This window comes from Aphelocoma coerulescens, chromosome 2 (genome assembly GCF_041296385.1).
Source record: "Aphelocoma coerulescens isolate FSJ_1873_10779 chromosome 2, UR_Acoe_1.0, whole genome shotgun sequence".
Lineage (NCBI taxonomy): Eukaryota > Metazoa > Chordata > Aves > Passeriformes > Corvidae > Aphelocoma > Aphelocoma coerulescens.
This window is the reverse complement of record NC_091015.1, coordinates 50,682,318-50,695,982: the sequence shown is the minus strand read 5'-3', so window position 1 is coordinate 50,695,982 and position 13,665 is coordinate 50,682,318. Positions and strand designations below refer to the sequence as shown.

Here is a 13,665-nt window from a genome sequence, read left to right as displayed (position 1 = left end):
CCATCTTCTGGTGCTTTGTTCTGCAGTTACAATGCACATTCTGTTCATATTTAGTATTTACTAGTTCCTTCAGCAACTAAAATTGTCCTAGGAGGGAAGACATGTAAGCCCAGATGACCTCCAAAGCACATAAGGCCGTAGTGTAAGCAGTTTACTTGAGCAAAATGGGTTTGCCATTGTGGGCAATGGCCCTTACTAAATTAGGCAGTACATAGTCCTGGACTTCTATTAAGTCAACTTGTAGTTGCAATAAAAGGTATTACCTGTCCCACCACATTTTATCTCATGCCATTAGATATCAAAGCTACAACACTGGCTACTGCCACAAGAGTAGAATGCTAGCTGCTGAGAAAAAACCAATTTGTTCCGGTTTTGAACAGCTGCTTCCCCCCCCCCCCCCCCCTTCTCCTTACAGTTCCTATTCAGAAGCATGCATGGTTATACGTTTCTGTAAGCCCTGTGGAGGAAGGTTCCAGCAACTTCTTCAGTTCCTATTAAGAAATGGGGTGGGGGTGGGGGGGGGTGTTACCTGCTGGTTCAGCTTCTTTAGTTCTTTATTTCTTTTGAAAGTGTATATGTGACTGGTGCCCTGCTGATCTGAGTTCAGGCCAGTGAAACAGAAATAAATGAAATGAATACAAATAGAATAACAGTCATATTTTCTACCTAGCAATACAGGTGTCTTCTGTGAAGCACTGGGACAAAGTCCATCTAACACTACTGCATTTGAAGTTTTTACTATAGTTCTCATGCTAATTACTTCAACTTGTTAAGTGCATCGTGTATGATGATGAAGAAAGGTACTGACAGCCCCTTAGTAAATGAAAATTAATGGCTGTAAGTTGACATCAAGTACCCTTATGTAGTGACTTAGATTTTTCAGAGGCCGTTTGTCTGAAACAAGTTATAAATAAGTCAAATACCTTCATTTTGCAAGCTGAATAGCAGTTTGTTTATTGTTCTAAATATCTGTACTAAGAATTTCACTAATGACTTCATCACTTACCAGTTGTTCTTTTAAGGCTTCTTTCAATCTTACGAGTAGTAACCTATAGTAGATACAAACCTTGTTTTAATTGTTATGTGATAAACCACAGCTAGCTTATCTTCTTTATCAATATCAGGATATACAAATGCATTAACTCATAGTTTGCAAATCAGTATTTAAGGCTAGTGCACTGGAAGATAACCTCTTGGGTGCTTTTGGGTGCCTTTCTTCAGGCCTGAAATAGGAGGAGCAAATTTCAGAAGGAATGCTCAGCCTGTGATTGATTCCTCCAATTTCAACTAGATATTCAGAACACTTGAAAAACAAGACAGCTGGTATCTGGGCAACAGATGAGAAATGAGGCACATGAGAAAGAGCATGGGAAGTAAGATAATTATCTTTCTAAAAGGAAAGAGCAAGGCAGGTAAGTGATGGTTTGTGGAGAAGAAAAAAAAGCAAGGCCAACCACAAAGGAAATTTTTGCCTAGTATGTATTTTTTAAACTCAGAATTAAGGATTCAACCGACAGATTTGTCTTTGGAAGTCTTTCTGCAGATCTTCCCTTGAGGATCAGCACTGAAGATTCAGAGAACGAGAGCTATTTTGCCAGAATCATTCCTTATCTGGTTTTATCTTACATTAAAGGGCGTATTCTGACATGTAACACACAGTTGCCATGGCAGTTATAGGTAAACCAGATGAAACACAGAACTTCTCTTAGCTCTACTCCCTCTTACTACTTCTGTCCACAAATCACGTGTGGGTTATCAGTTTCGACCAGACCACTGCAGTTACTACAAAATCTTGAAATGTTTGCCCAAACACAGTCACATCCTTTGGAGTTGAAATAGATACATCAAATATCAATTGAGAAAGAATTTCTATTACTACTACTGAAGCATTTTACTGATGAGAAATCCCTGATGAAATTTTAATTCTGGCTATATTTCTAATCACATTTTATCAGTTGACACTTGGATCATTTTGATGCCTTTGATTCTTTTTTTCCCAGCGAAGGAAAAGAGCATACGGGATTTTACTGACGCATTTTATCTGTGTAGATAAAATGCAGAGTTGGTAGGCATTCTTCCTTCTCACAGCTGGATAAATTCAGCAAGCAGGAGACAGTCTGACCTATGTTGTGTAGGCCAAATGCAATTTTCAGACAAATACAGGTTTTAAAATAATATCTTGGCTTCCCTCACACTGAAATCTTATGACTGACAGATAATCAAGAAAAAAACCATGTGATCGAGAACGGAATTAGCTCTCTGCTGATAAATCTTCTGCAAGGCACATACGTAAGTAACCACACACCATTTAGTTACAAGGAGAAATAAACAAGGATTTTTTTAGCAGTAATGTTTCTCTACTACCATATACTATCAACCAAATAAGCTTTTGAAGACTAGAGGGGACTCCAAATCTTAATCCAAGAATAAAGGTTCACCAGTAGTTTTTAATGAGGAAAACTTTAAATAACATCACAAAATAATCCTAACCTTTCACTCACCACATAGTTCCTGGAAAAAATTCCTTAGGTAATTTGTATTTGAAAGTAGTTTTCAAAGGTATCTGTTTTGAAAGTCATATTCTGTCATACTTCTGTTTGAGTCAAAGTTATTTAAATATGAGCATCAACTTCATTTGTTAAACTAAAAAAGTTGCAGATGATGCCAGTAGACAGGAAAGGAGGCAGGAAATTCCTTGCTTCGAGCACTGGTGTCTTGACAGTTCTTATATGGATTTAATCTTTTTATCATTTAATAGGATTTAAAGGCCAGTTTTTAATAAGACAGATTAATGGCCTAATCTGAGGAGAAGAAAACCCAAACAGCCACAGTCTGCTGAGAAACAAGAAGTGCTACCTTTAGCCAGAGATTTGAGATACCCTCAGTAGGTTAAGCACCAAGCACTAAGGGGGTGTTGTCTGGGCTCCTGCTTTGGAGCCTGTTGGATCTGAGAAACCTGTTAAGATAATGTATTCCAGGCACAATATTTCTTCAGCTTCAGACTTCAGCTTCAGACCTACAGTAACAGGCTCCAAAAGCAACCTTGTGATGTGAGAAGCTGTGAGAATATGCACACTGACAGGATTGTCAGAATTCTTAGTAGTATATATTACAATCTGAACAAGAAATTTAAAAAGCAAGCTTCTACTCCCAGTTTACAAAACACACACAGTTGGACCATTTATTTATTTATTTATTTATTTAACTTTCAGGTGTTTTTTTTCTGCACAATGTCACTTTTCATACCTAATAATGATACAATATCAGTTTTGGTAGCATTCAGTATCAAAAGTATACCTGTATCATTTAAAAAGTTACATTTACAAACGTGGCACATTACGTAAGATTTATTAAATGTTTAGTAGTAACAACTATACAACGTCTAGAAAAATACCATGTTAATTTTAAAAGAAGCAATATGAAATTTTATTATATAGTACAAAGTCAGGGTTAAATGTATCTAAAGATGGCGTTATTATAAATAATCATTTGATCTCAGTTTATATTGTGTCAATTCTAACAGAAATGTTCAAAAATACCTCACCCCTCTTCCAAGCTTTTATCGAAGGTGAATAATCCTCAAGGAACTTTACACTACAGAATTCACTTTAACCAAGTATTTACTGCAAAGTTCGTGATCGCCAGGATATAAAGCTAAAATACGTATTTCCAGCATAGCAGGAGGTAACCACGAAGGCAAAGAACTGTAGAGAGAGGGGAAAAAAAGATTAGGAAATAAATATATTTGAGAGCACTGTCATTTCTAAGAAAAAGAAACAGTTATGGGACTTGGGAAAAAGGAAAATAGCAAGCTGACTACAATGGCACACTCTCACCTCCTTGTACTTGTGTGGCCATCTCAGTCAACACTGTATAAAAGTAAGCTTATGCTACGTATAGAAATATGGGCTCAGGAGCAGACAAAACATGACATATTTCAATTTCTTTTATAAATTCTTCATTATACTGCCTCAGGATGGATCTTACAGATTGGACTGCCACCAATCCAATACTTGCTGCTTTTAGAGCCTGAGGGATTGTCTGTGGCCCAACGTGAGTTTGAGTTAACACTCCTGCTCTGCTGTGTCCCAGGAATTGCCTGCAGCCCACCTGTACCTCTGCATGGCACAGAGTGCATCTGTTTTGATTACAGAGAAAACCTGGATTCAAATGCAGGCCCAGACACGTTCTCAAACAGCACTACTGATACGGTTACCAATTCCAGAGGTCCTCTACTGATGAATAAAGATACTCCTCAGTGCAAGTGACAGTGACAGCAACCACACTGTCATATTACCGCTTTGTCAGAAACCGGTAACAGAATAAGCCTTCTATAGCAGGCTAGATTTATTTCAGCTGTACTGATAAAGTCCAATTCAGCACTAGTGCTTAAGTTCCTGTTAATCACCGCACGTTGTTCAAAATAGACAGTATTCAACATGGTCTTAACGACAATACCAGAAGGCTTTGTGCTGGTAACTGAATCAAACAAAGCTGTCACAGCAAATAAGATTAACACCACTTTTCTAAGAGGTGAGCAGTGACAGGACAAGAAGGAACAAACACAAGTTACAAGATGAGAAATTTCAATTAGATATCAGGAAAAAAAAATCACAGTGTGAGTAATCAAACACAGGAATAACCATCTTTGAAAATACTCAAAACTCAAGTGGACAGGGTCCTGGTAGCCTGATATGAATTAACCCTGCTGTAGGAGGGGAGAGAGTTGGACCAGATAACCTCCAAAAAGTCAGTTCCAGCCTAAAAATATTTTATGATTCTACAGTTGTTCCTGGCTTATATGCCATCACTGGCCTGGGTAGGCACTGCTGAGCATTCATCCAGGCAGTAAATCTAAGCCTTTCAACAGAGGGCCCTTGGTGAGTATTGTCTAATGCAAATTTAATCTGTAACACCAAAAATTGTAGATGATGATATAAAATCTTATTACAATAAAAAACTGTAGCGTTCTTCTTTTTCCAATTATTTTGTTTCTTATTAAATAAAAGCTTCATCTAAAATCTTTCTAACAGAATGACTATTGGGGATAGATGATTTGCTAAATTCTCTATCCATGAAACCCTTAATGGACTTGGAAAGCAAGAATCCACATTTAATAGTTTATTTAGACACTGCATTAGATAAACATTATTAGGAAGTACTAGAAGAGAATCCAAACCTCCCATGAGACCCTGAACATTCATGCATTTTGCATAAAACCTGAATCAGCATGGAAGCTTATCTAGCAGCAAGCACGTTCCTGTCAGCTGCAGTGGTTGAGTTACAGATCTGTAGTACAAACTGCCAAGGGGAGAAGACCCTGAACACCACTGAAAGGACAGGGATGTAGAGATCCAGTTCCCAGAACAAAAAACAGAGCAGGTGTTCGAGTTCCTGTGTTCATGGCCATATAAAATAAACTTCAGACAGGATTTGTGAATAGTCAGGAGGACAACTGCAGCAGCATGAACACTCAGTAATTTGGAATTCCTGCGGACAATTCAATTTGACTACTGTTGCCACAACATGCAAAAAGTTCTTTTACAATTCCCTTAACTTTGCTACTGAATGCATTCACCTAACTCAAACAGTGACAAGGCTTTTTTCTGTTCCTTTTTTGTTTTAAGTTAGTTTTCATCCACTTTGACTGTTTTGGATTTCTAAATCTAAGTAGTAAGACAGTAATATCAGACTAAGTAGTGATTTCATCCACTTTAAAAAACTGTGAAGTTACCTGATTTTTCAGGCATTGCCCTTGCAACTCAAAGGAAAGACTACCAAAAGTTGAAGCTGTAACAGGAAGATCATTGTGGAAACAGCAATAGCACTCCAGGGCTTTCCCCAAGGTGCTGTGTGGGCAATGTGGACAACGGCTGAGCCCACAGAAAGCTGAATGCATCTTATCCATAAGTGTGCAGAGTTAGCTGAGTTAGTTTAAACTGCCTTTGAAGCTGTCCAAGTGGACTGAGGTGACTTGATCCTCACAATCTTTTTTGTTTGCTCTGATGTGCAGGCTCCGACCTCAGCCAGAGAGCTACTCATAAATGGGGGCAGGAGAGGAGGAACGCAGTGTGATCTTAAAAACATTACTGCCTTTTCTGATGTGACTGTCATCTCCTGGTGGAATTTCGAGTCATCTCTAAAAATTATGAACTAAATTGCAGCTACCTATAGCTTTTGTGTGTGACCTGTATCACTGCAGCTTTTCAAAATGCAGAACACCTGCAACTTCAACCCACACTTCCAATGAGCCTTCATTTTCTATAGTTTTATTGGACATAGAACTGACTTAAACAAAAAATGAACTCACTGAAGAAGCTGCCCAGCTGTTGTAATTGTGATTGTCCAGATCTTTGGTAACTGAAGATGCATCTACAATGGCAGCAATGAGATACAAAACAAAGGCACTTCCATTAAAACACAGACCCTGTTGAAAAAACAAACGCACATAATTAATATGTACAGGCATTTTTTTTCCAACATTACGAAACTCTCTTCTGAAATACGCTGAACATATGCAGCATACACTAGAAATATAATTCTTAACTATTTTTACCTTCTTCCATCTTTCTATCTGTAAGATTAAAATTTAACTGCTTTGAAGATCCATAAACAATACACCATATTTTGGACAAACCGTTCTCTCCATCACACTAAATCCAGAAAGGTCTTAAAGCTGGTGTGCTGTGATTTTCCAAAAGTGAAAATAAAGACTCAGTTTGGTTATCGCAATCTGAGAGTTAGGCAGTAAGAATATGACACTACATGATAAAAAAACAAACAAAAAAAAGAAACAAGACACACTGCACTTTGATTACATTTCTAATCTACACAAAGATAGGAGTCGATAACTCCTGGCATATGGAGAATATTTATAAAACTTCCAAAACTTTGTTTTCTACTGTACTTAAGGAGACAAAGAGGGCGACTTTTTTTTTTTCATTCATATTCTTCCATCTCCCAGTACCTTTCCTTTTTGCCTGTTTTTGAGAGAAGAAAGAAACAGGTAAAACCAAGGAGAACAGTCTGAATGGACTACATGGGTCATCAAGATCCCTCCATGGCAGATGCTGCATTTTGTCCTCCAAGGAGCAAAGTTAATGTCTCAGGGTACTTATGTTCATTACGAAGAAAGAAGCAAAGTAGGTAACAGTGACCTCACATGACAGAGAGAGCAAACAAAAAGTTTGTTTGGTTTTTGCAAGTGAGAAAGAACAGGAAAGGAAGAGAGAACAGATGTCTGAGAAGATGAAAGAGAAAAATGTATGACGGTTTTTTAAAAAGTACATGATTTTAATACTTTGTCTTTTACTTTCTCACTACTTGGTCATGGAAGCTTCTTCCTCTTAAAAAAAAAAAAAAATCCCCCAAAACTCCACTCTGCTGCTTGTCTAAGGCATACAAATTTGGTGCCAAATTTAAGTGGAATGCCTGTGACACGCTTTGCATGTAGTTACAATTGCAGGAACTGGTAACTCAATATAGACCTGGTCCTAAAGCTGTACATAATGAGCGCCCTTCAGCTTCTGACCCCCGGTTTGCACACCGGAGTGTCACACAAATATAACCTTTAACTGTTGCTGTAGCTGTTTAAATGTTGCCATACTGATGCAGCTCCAACTATTAATTCCCATGGTGTGACCCAGTGGATGCTAGGAATTTATGCCAGTTATTCACTATTTAATTAATCTGTCACCAGCTCTGGCAAAATCTAAAAAGAGCTGCAGCTCAAGAAGAGAAGTTCAGAAGGAACAGTGGAAAATATCCACTTACCTTTCCACAGGGAACTGGGCTGGGCAGTGCCTCAGCACACAGAGGGAGTCCAAGGACTGGCACTTGAGATTTGATTCACACACTTACAAACAAGTGGGGTTCATCTCACCTATATCAGTTTGTCTAATAAAAGGTATTATCTCTACCCACAGACGTCACCCCTCATTTTATCTGGGCATTGCAGCAATAAAATATTAAACTGTCAATTTTAGGATGAGATGCCAACAACTGGCAGGTTCTGGTGAACTTCTGTAAAGCACTGATTTAGAAACTCCAAATTTGATACCTAGAGTATTTGTTGTTATTTTCAGATTTCCCATTCCCATTCAATTACCCTGGAAAGCTACAAATCCCTGCAATATCTTGTCATGTAGAAAAGAAAAAAGCACATAATTTCTGAGAAGTGCTGCTCTGGGAAAAAACACTGTTGGGGAAGATGGAATGCAGTGCAAGCTGACTGGGCCTTTACTGCCAATATATTTCTCAAACCAAATGGTTCATGCTAAATTACCATCTGCTTCTTAAATTCAAATTTACCAGATTTTAAAAGCTTCCATTGATCGTTTTAGCAAAAAACTTGCACTATAAAGGAGAGTCAGTTTTGAAGCACATCCTTTGGGTTAATTTGCAGTAAAAGTAACTGCATCTTAAGCAATTTGGTAATGTGCTTAACCTGCAAAAAGTGAATTTATGACAGAGAGGTCCAGATGTAATTTTGGATACTGCATACAATAGGAACAGTTTGAGCTAACTGTCCCTAAGGAGGCAGAGCAGTAACTGGCAGATACTGAAATTCAGGATTCTTCAGAGAAGAGGGTAAAGGTGGTTGCAAACTCACTCAAAAAGGTGTGTGTCATGCTCTTTTGAATAAAGACTAAACACACCTCCCTGAAAAGAGACTCAATGTTGCTCTTGGCCAGACAGGAGCAGCAAAGGACCAATTCAAAGGCTGTTCCCAAAAGCTCTTTCAATACCTTAGGGCAAAACAAGCTGGAAAGCAAGCAACTTTTATTTATTTTGTATTTATTTTCTCTTTATATTGCCCCTTTATATAAAAGGAGATTACCTTTTGGACCTATATTTATGTACATCTACAATATATTTGGAACTCAGAGCAAGAAACACACTCGATATGAAATAGAAACAAATCAAATATTCCAGTTTGTCTACCACATAGATCAGGGGCAACTCATTTATGTGCAGTTGTCTCATAATAACATTCAACTGATGAAAGAAGGGTAATGACCAAAGCTTTATTCAAATGGATATAAAGATGCTTTCCCTTTGAATGTACTTCACTTACATGTAATGCAATGGGGAAACCCCCCCACCACCACCTTTAAATGCACCCAGACACATTACTGCTGTAATTGAAATAATCCAACATTTCTATAGCAGTGTTACAGCCGTAATGGTAATTGCTGGTTATGAAACTTGAAAATAGAGAAGCTATCTGAACATAATCCTGGTTGTTCTCATTAGTAATTGCTATAGCTGGCTATTTATTGCAGCAGCAAATGGGAACACTAAAAGAGAAGAGTATTCCAGTATTCAATTTTAGTCACATACACAATATAGCTGATAACAAGCTGTGCAACACAGAAGTCAAATACATTTCATCATAAAAATAACAGAATTCTAGTCAATAATATTTAGCTGTTAAAAAAACCCAAAAAAACAGTATCACATTGTAATCCAACAAATGCAAAGAGAAAATTTCTAGTGATTCTTAGATGGGTCACAAATAGCCAGTTGGCTGAAATGTCAATGACTTTTAGGATCTACTATCCTGAAGACCAGGTTGTTATGCAAATGAGGTAAAAACACACTGTTGAGAGTTAGGCCAGGTTTGCTCAAACCATAAAAACTGGATCTGAATTTTAAGTGCCTGGGAATTTTTTCTGTAATTACAATAGCTGTTTATCTGATCTGCTTTAAGTTTTGAGCTAAAAGCAAAGGATTACACGGTACATATTTTACCTATATATAACACTAATTTTCAGCCCCATTTTCACAGTAGACTACATATGGATTGTCAGAGTGTTGCTACCTCTGAACCACCTTTGCTTTAACTTTAGCAGAGGAAGACTTATATTTTAAGAGCTCAAGTCCTGCTTCTAATGCATGGTGTTGATTCCAGTAGGGATTCCTGCTGTTTAAGACATATGGCCAGGTCTGTTAGCTCAGAGGCAGCAACAGACTCATTCTTCATGGGATGTAACCACTACTGAGAGAAAGAGAGGTCACTGTGCATAAGTATCAGTCACACACACATTAAAAATCAAGTCACTACATCAACCAATGAACAAAATGGTGAAACATCATAGAAAAAGTGTTTTTAAAGTGTCTGGGTAGTATGAAGGTCAAACACTACAGGTATGCAGCCACACAGTAACTAGGGGAAAATCTACAAAGAGCACAAGTAGAGTTGTTTAAATTAACACACAGAATGCACTGATATTTCATTCTCTTCAAAACCCAGCAAACCTGAAGCAACAAAGAATGGGTATATTTACCACCATGGTCCATGGCACCTGCGGGATCCTAGTGTAGGTCATTGTCATGTAGATGATCAGAAAGAAGACGGTGAGAACCCAGTAAAACACAGCTACAAACATCACCCAGCCAAAGGCTGGATATAGAAAGTATTCTGTTCCAGCGATCAGGGTCCACACCAGCAGCCCCAATACCTGCAAAAGTTATGGAGAAGAAAGAAAACTGTTACACAGCTTTAGACCTCATACATTTGTTCTAGGTCAAGGAGTGACACCACTGCTGTTCCCACGAACTGTTTGACGAGCTGAGCTGGGATGCTGCACTGGCAGAATACTGATCTAACAGAGAAGAACACAGAAAACCTTTTTACTGTGGCAGGGTGTCACAAAGGGAAAGGCATCTAATCTGTTGATTTAGCTCAACCTTTAGTTATTTTGGAGCCATACTTGCAGTGATTTTACAGCTAGCTCCTGAAAGGATTGCTTATTATAGCTCACTCACTGATGTGCAGGAAGGCAAATACTGCTGTTTTGCTGCCAGCAAAGTCTCTTTAGAAACAACAGCCTGTGAAAGATCACTGGGATCTTCAGATTCTATCTGCCACAGCCACAGGTAACTTACTAGTTGAAGTCTAGCTCAAAATGGTCCACACCTGCTCTGCAGACTGGCAGGCACCAGAGACACAGAACAACTTCTAGACCTTACTGTAAAAGGTTGTGGTAAAATATCAACACCACTACAACATGCAAATTTAACTGCAGCAGACTAAGTCACATTGGGAACGTCATTATATTCCACAGTTCTTGAAACATCTCCCAAGTGACTTGACCCTAAGCAGTCGATGAGGACTCACACTCAAGCAAAGTCCTCAAGCAAACCAGTCTGGGGGAAAAACCTCCCTCCTCATGTGGCAATCTGTTCATCTGTTCAGATCTAAGACATGAAGAAATACGTGAACCAGAGGTTTTAACAGACTTTCTCCAGTTTTCTCCAGTATTAGTTGATCTCCAGTGCATTAAAAGGAATGAGGAGCAAGCGAAACATAAGTCATATGCCACAGGAAAAAAAATGTTGTGTGTTTTGCAAGTTGTCCAGCAATTAGAAAAATTAACTCTAATTAACTATAAAATATACTATCAACTATAAACCTAGCTATAAAAAGAAAGTGATGTTTTATACCTTAAAAACACACAAACACAAAAAGCTAAGCCCACACCACACACTTTATTAGACTCAGATGTGGGAACTAAAATTCTTGTATTTGCAAACAAAGCTTATCTCTTTCTTTTCCAGCTATCTGGACTATGATGAAATTGCCTAGCAGTGAGAAATGGAAGGATTACAAAATTAAAGCAAACAGCAAGACATTTAACACATAACAGCCATAGCTGGACAAGCTAAAGAACCTTCTACCCCAGCATTCTATTTCCAGCAGCACTTAGTACCAGATATCTGAGGAAATACATTAAAGAACAGACCATGCAACAGTAATATTTCCTTGGACTACCCTCCTCAGCTCTCAGGAATGTGCAGTGAAGGGACTTCCTGAGCCTGTGGTGATCTCTTTGTAATCAATAGACCCCGACAGCAGATGACAGCTTTGCTACAGCTTCATTTGCACAAGAGCCAATCCTATTCCCATGCAAGCTGCTGGCCATGGTCACATTTACTTCTCTATTGCAGAACTGAACATGTATATAATGTTTAGCGATTTATCATTCATGTTTACAAGACAAAACTATACTGCCACAAAAAAGTTTCTTGTAATTTATTCTCCTACTACCTTGAACCTGTTTATTTTGTCTTCAGTTCATCCTCCAAATTGCCACAGAAACTTAATTCAGCCATCTACTGTGTATTCACAGTAGATTCGATGTATATTATTTGTACATTCATCTACTTCTGCACCATGCATACATAAAAGCACTGCACAAATGTCTGTTTTATGGTTTGTTTGGGTTTTTTTTCCTCTCTTAACAGAGAAAGCATATAATGGTCTGTTTAATAGCATTTTCCCCCCGATCCACCAATTTCTCTTTAATAGGAAGCTCTAGAACTGGCTCAGACCGGGATAAAAATTCCTTGTTTTCGCAGCATACCAGGGGAGGGCAGCATTGCCTCGTAAGAGCAGCTCAAATAGCGTTAAGTGGGTACTTTAAAACACACTATTTTCAATGCAAAGTTATCGGTTCAGCAATGCTTCCCATAGTTCATTTTAATTCTACTTCCAACAACATTTTACTAATAGTAGCAATTCAGTTAATGGCACCTCAAATTGCATGAACTACCACGATCAGATAAAAACCAACTCAATTTTAGTGTAACAAGTGTTTTAAGTCTAAATAATTTTGATAGACTGTTTAGCTAACAAAATACCATTTTCTTAGGATACAAAGTTGTTTTTCATTATGCCCATCCACTTCAATCCAAACTTAAATTTATCATCCAGAAATTATCCCAATAAACAATTGATCTTGTGCTTGACAAATAATTATTAAAGGCAGATTTATCCTAGATTTGAATATCTCATAAAATACCAAGAACGGACATTTTGAAGATGAGAAAAAATTAAACATCATTAAACACTCTGCTGTTAAGTGTTGAGTTTTAGAACACTTCTAAATAGAGAAGCAGATTTTTCATGAAATGCACAAGACTATGAAAAAATTTTACTACTAAATGCAGTAAGATTGATAAGGATACCTCAGCTTATATAATGGATTATTACTCAAAAGAGCAAAATATTCACAAGCAGCAAATTATTAAAATTAAAAAGGAAAATTCCGAGGTTACATGAGACGACTGATCTTACATTACCACACAGTAAAGCTAGCCAGACATTCACTAGAGCACAGTACTCATGCTGGTCTGTTTTTTCCAGTAGTATTCTAACCTGGAGTTATCACTCCTCTTTCAAGATCATTTTAATATTTAAGTGGTTTTACATCTCACATGTATTCCAAAGAATTGCTTTTAATGCCTGTTTTTAGCTAGCTTGTATCAATGACAGAACAACTCGCCCAGGCAATTGAGATGCACCACAGATGTTACAGATTTATATTCTTAACTGGTTCCTGCATTGTAACTTTGATGGGTTGCATATTAGAGCACATTTGACATTTTCAGTTAGATTCAGATACTCTTACAGCATATTACTGGAGCTGACAGGCTAAAATAATATTTCAGATTTCTTGATTAGATCTGAAAAGGTCAGATCAGCTCATGGTCAACAATTCATTCCATGTAGTTAAATGATATGGCAAATGGTTTCGCTGCATATGTAAACATATGCAACAAATTGATTTAAAGTTCACACTGGCCGTCAGCATCTACAAAATACCTCAGGAGCCAAAGGAATACAGATATCTAGAGAAGCTTTCCATGATTAGCCTGTAT

At 37.8% G+C, this 13,665-nt stretch overlaps 1 protein-coding gene across 2 annotated transcripts in view; it reads right to left on the bottom strand.

Moving 5' to 3' along the window:
* Positions 1-3,180: 3,180 nt before the first annotated feature.
* CMTM8 (CKLF like MARVEL transmembrane domain containing 8) overlaps positions 3,181-13,665 on the bottom strand; it is a 35,382-nt gene continuing 24,897 nt past the window's right edge. Inside the window, exons 2-4 of one of the 2 annotated variants that reach the window (XM_069007383.1) lie at positions 10,290-10,463; positions 6,311-6,427; positions 3,181-3,704 (exon numbers count right to left, since the gene is read on the bottom strand). In XM_069007383.1, the coding sequence (XP_068863484.1) occupies positions 3,621-3,704; positions 6,311-6,427; positions 10,290-10,463 (375 nt within the window). In that variant the 3' untranslated portion in view covers positions 3,181-3,620. The other variant, XM_069007384.1, reaches the window with a different exon arrangement.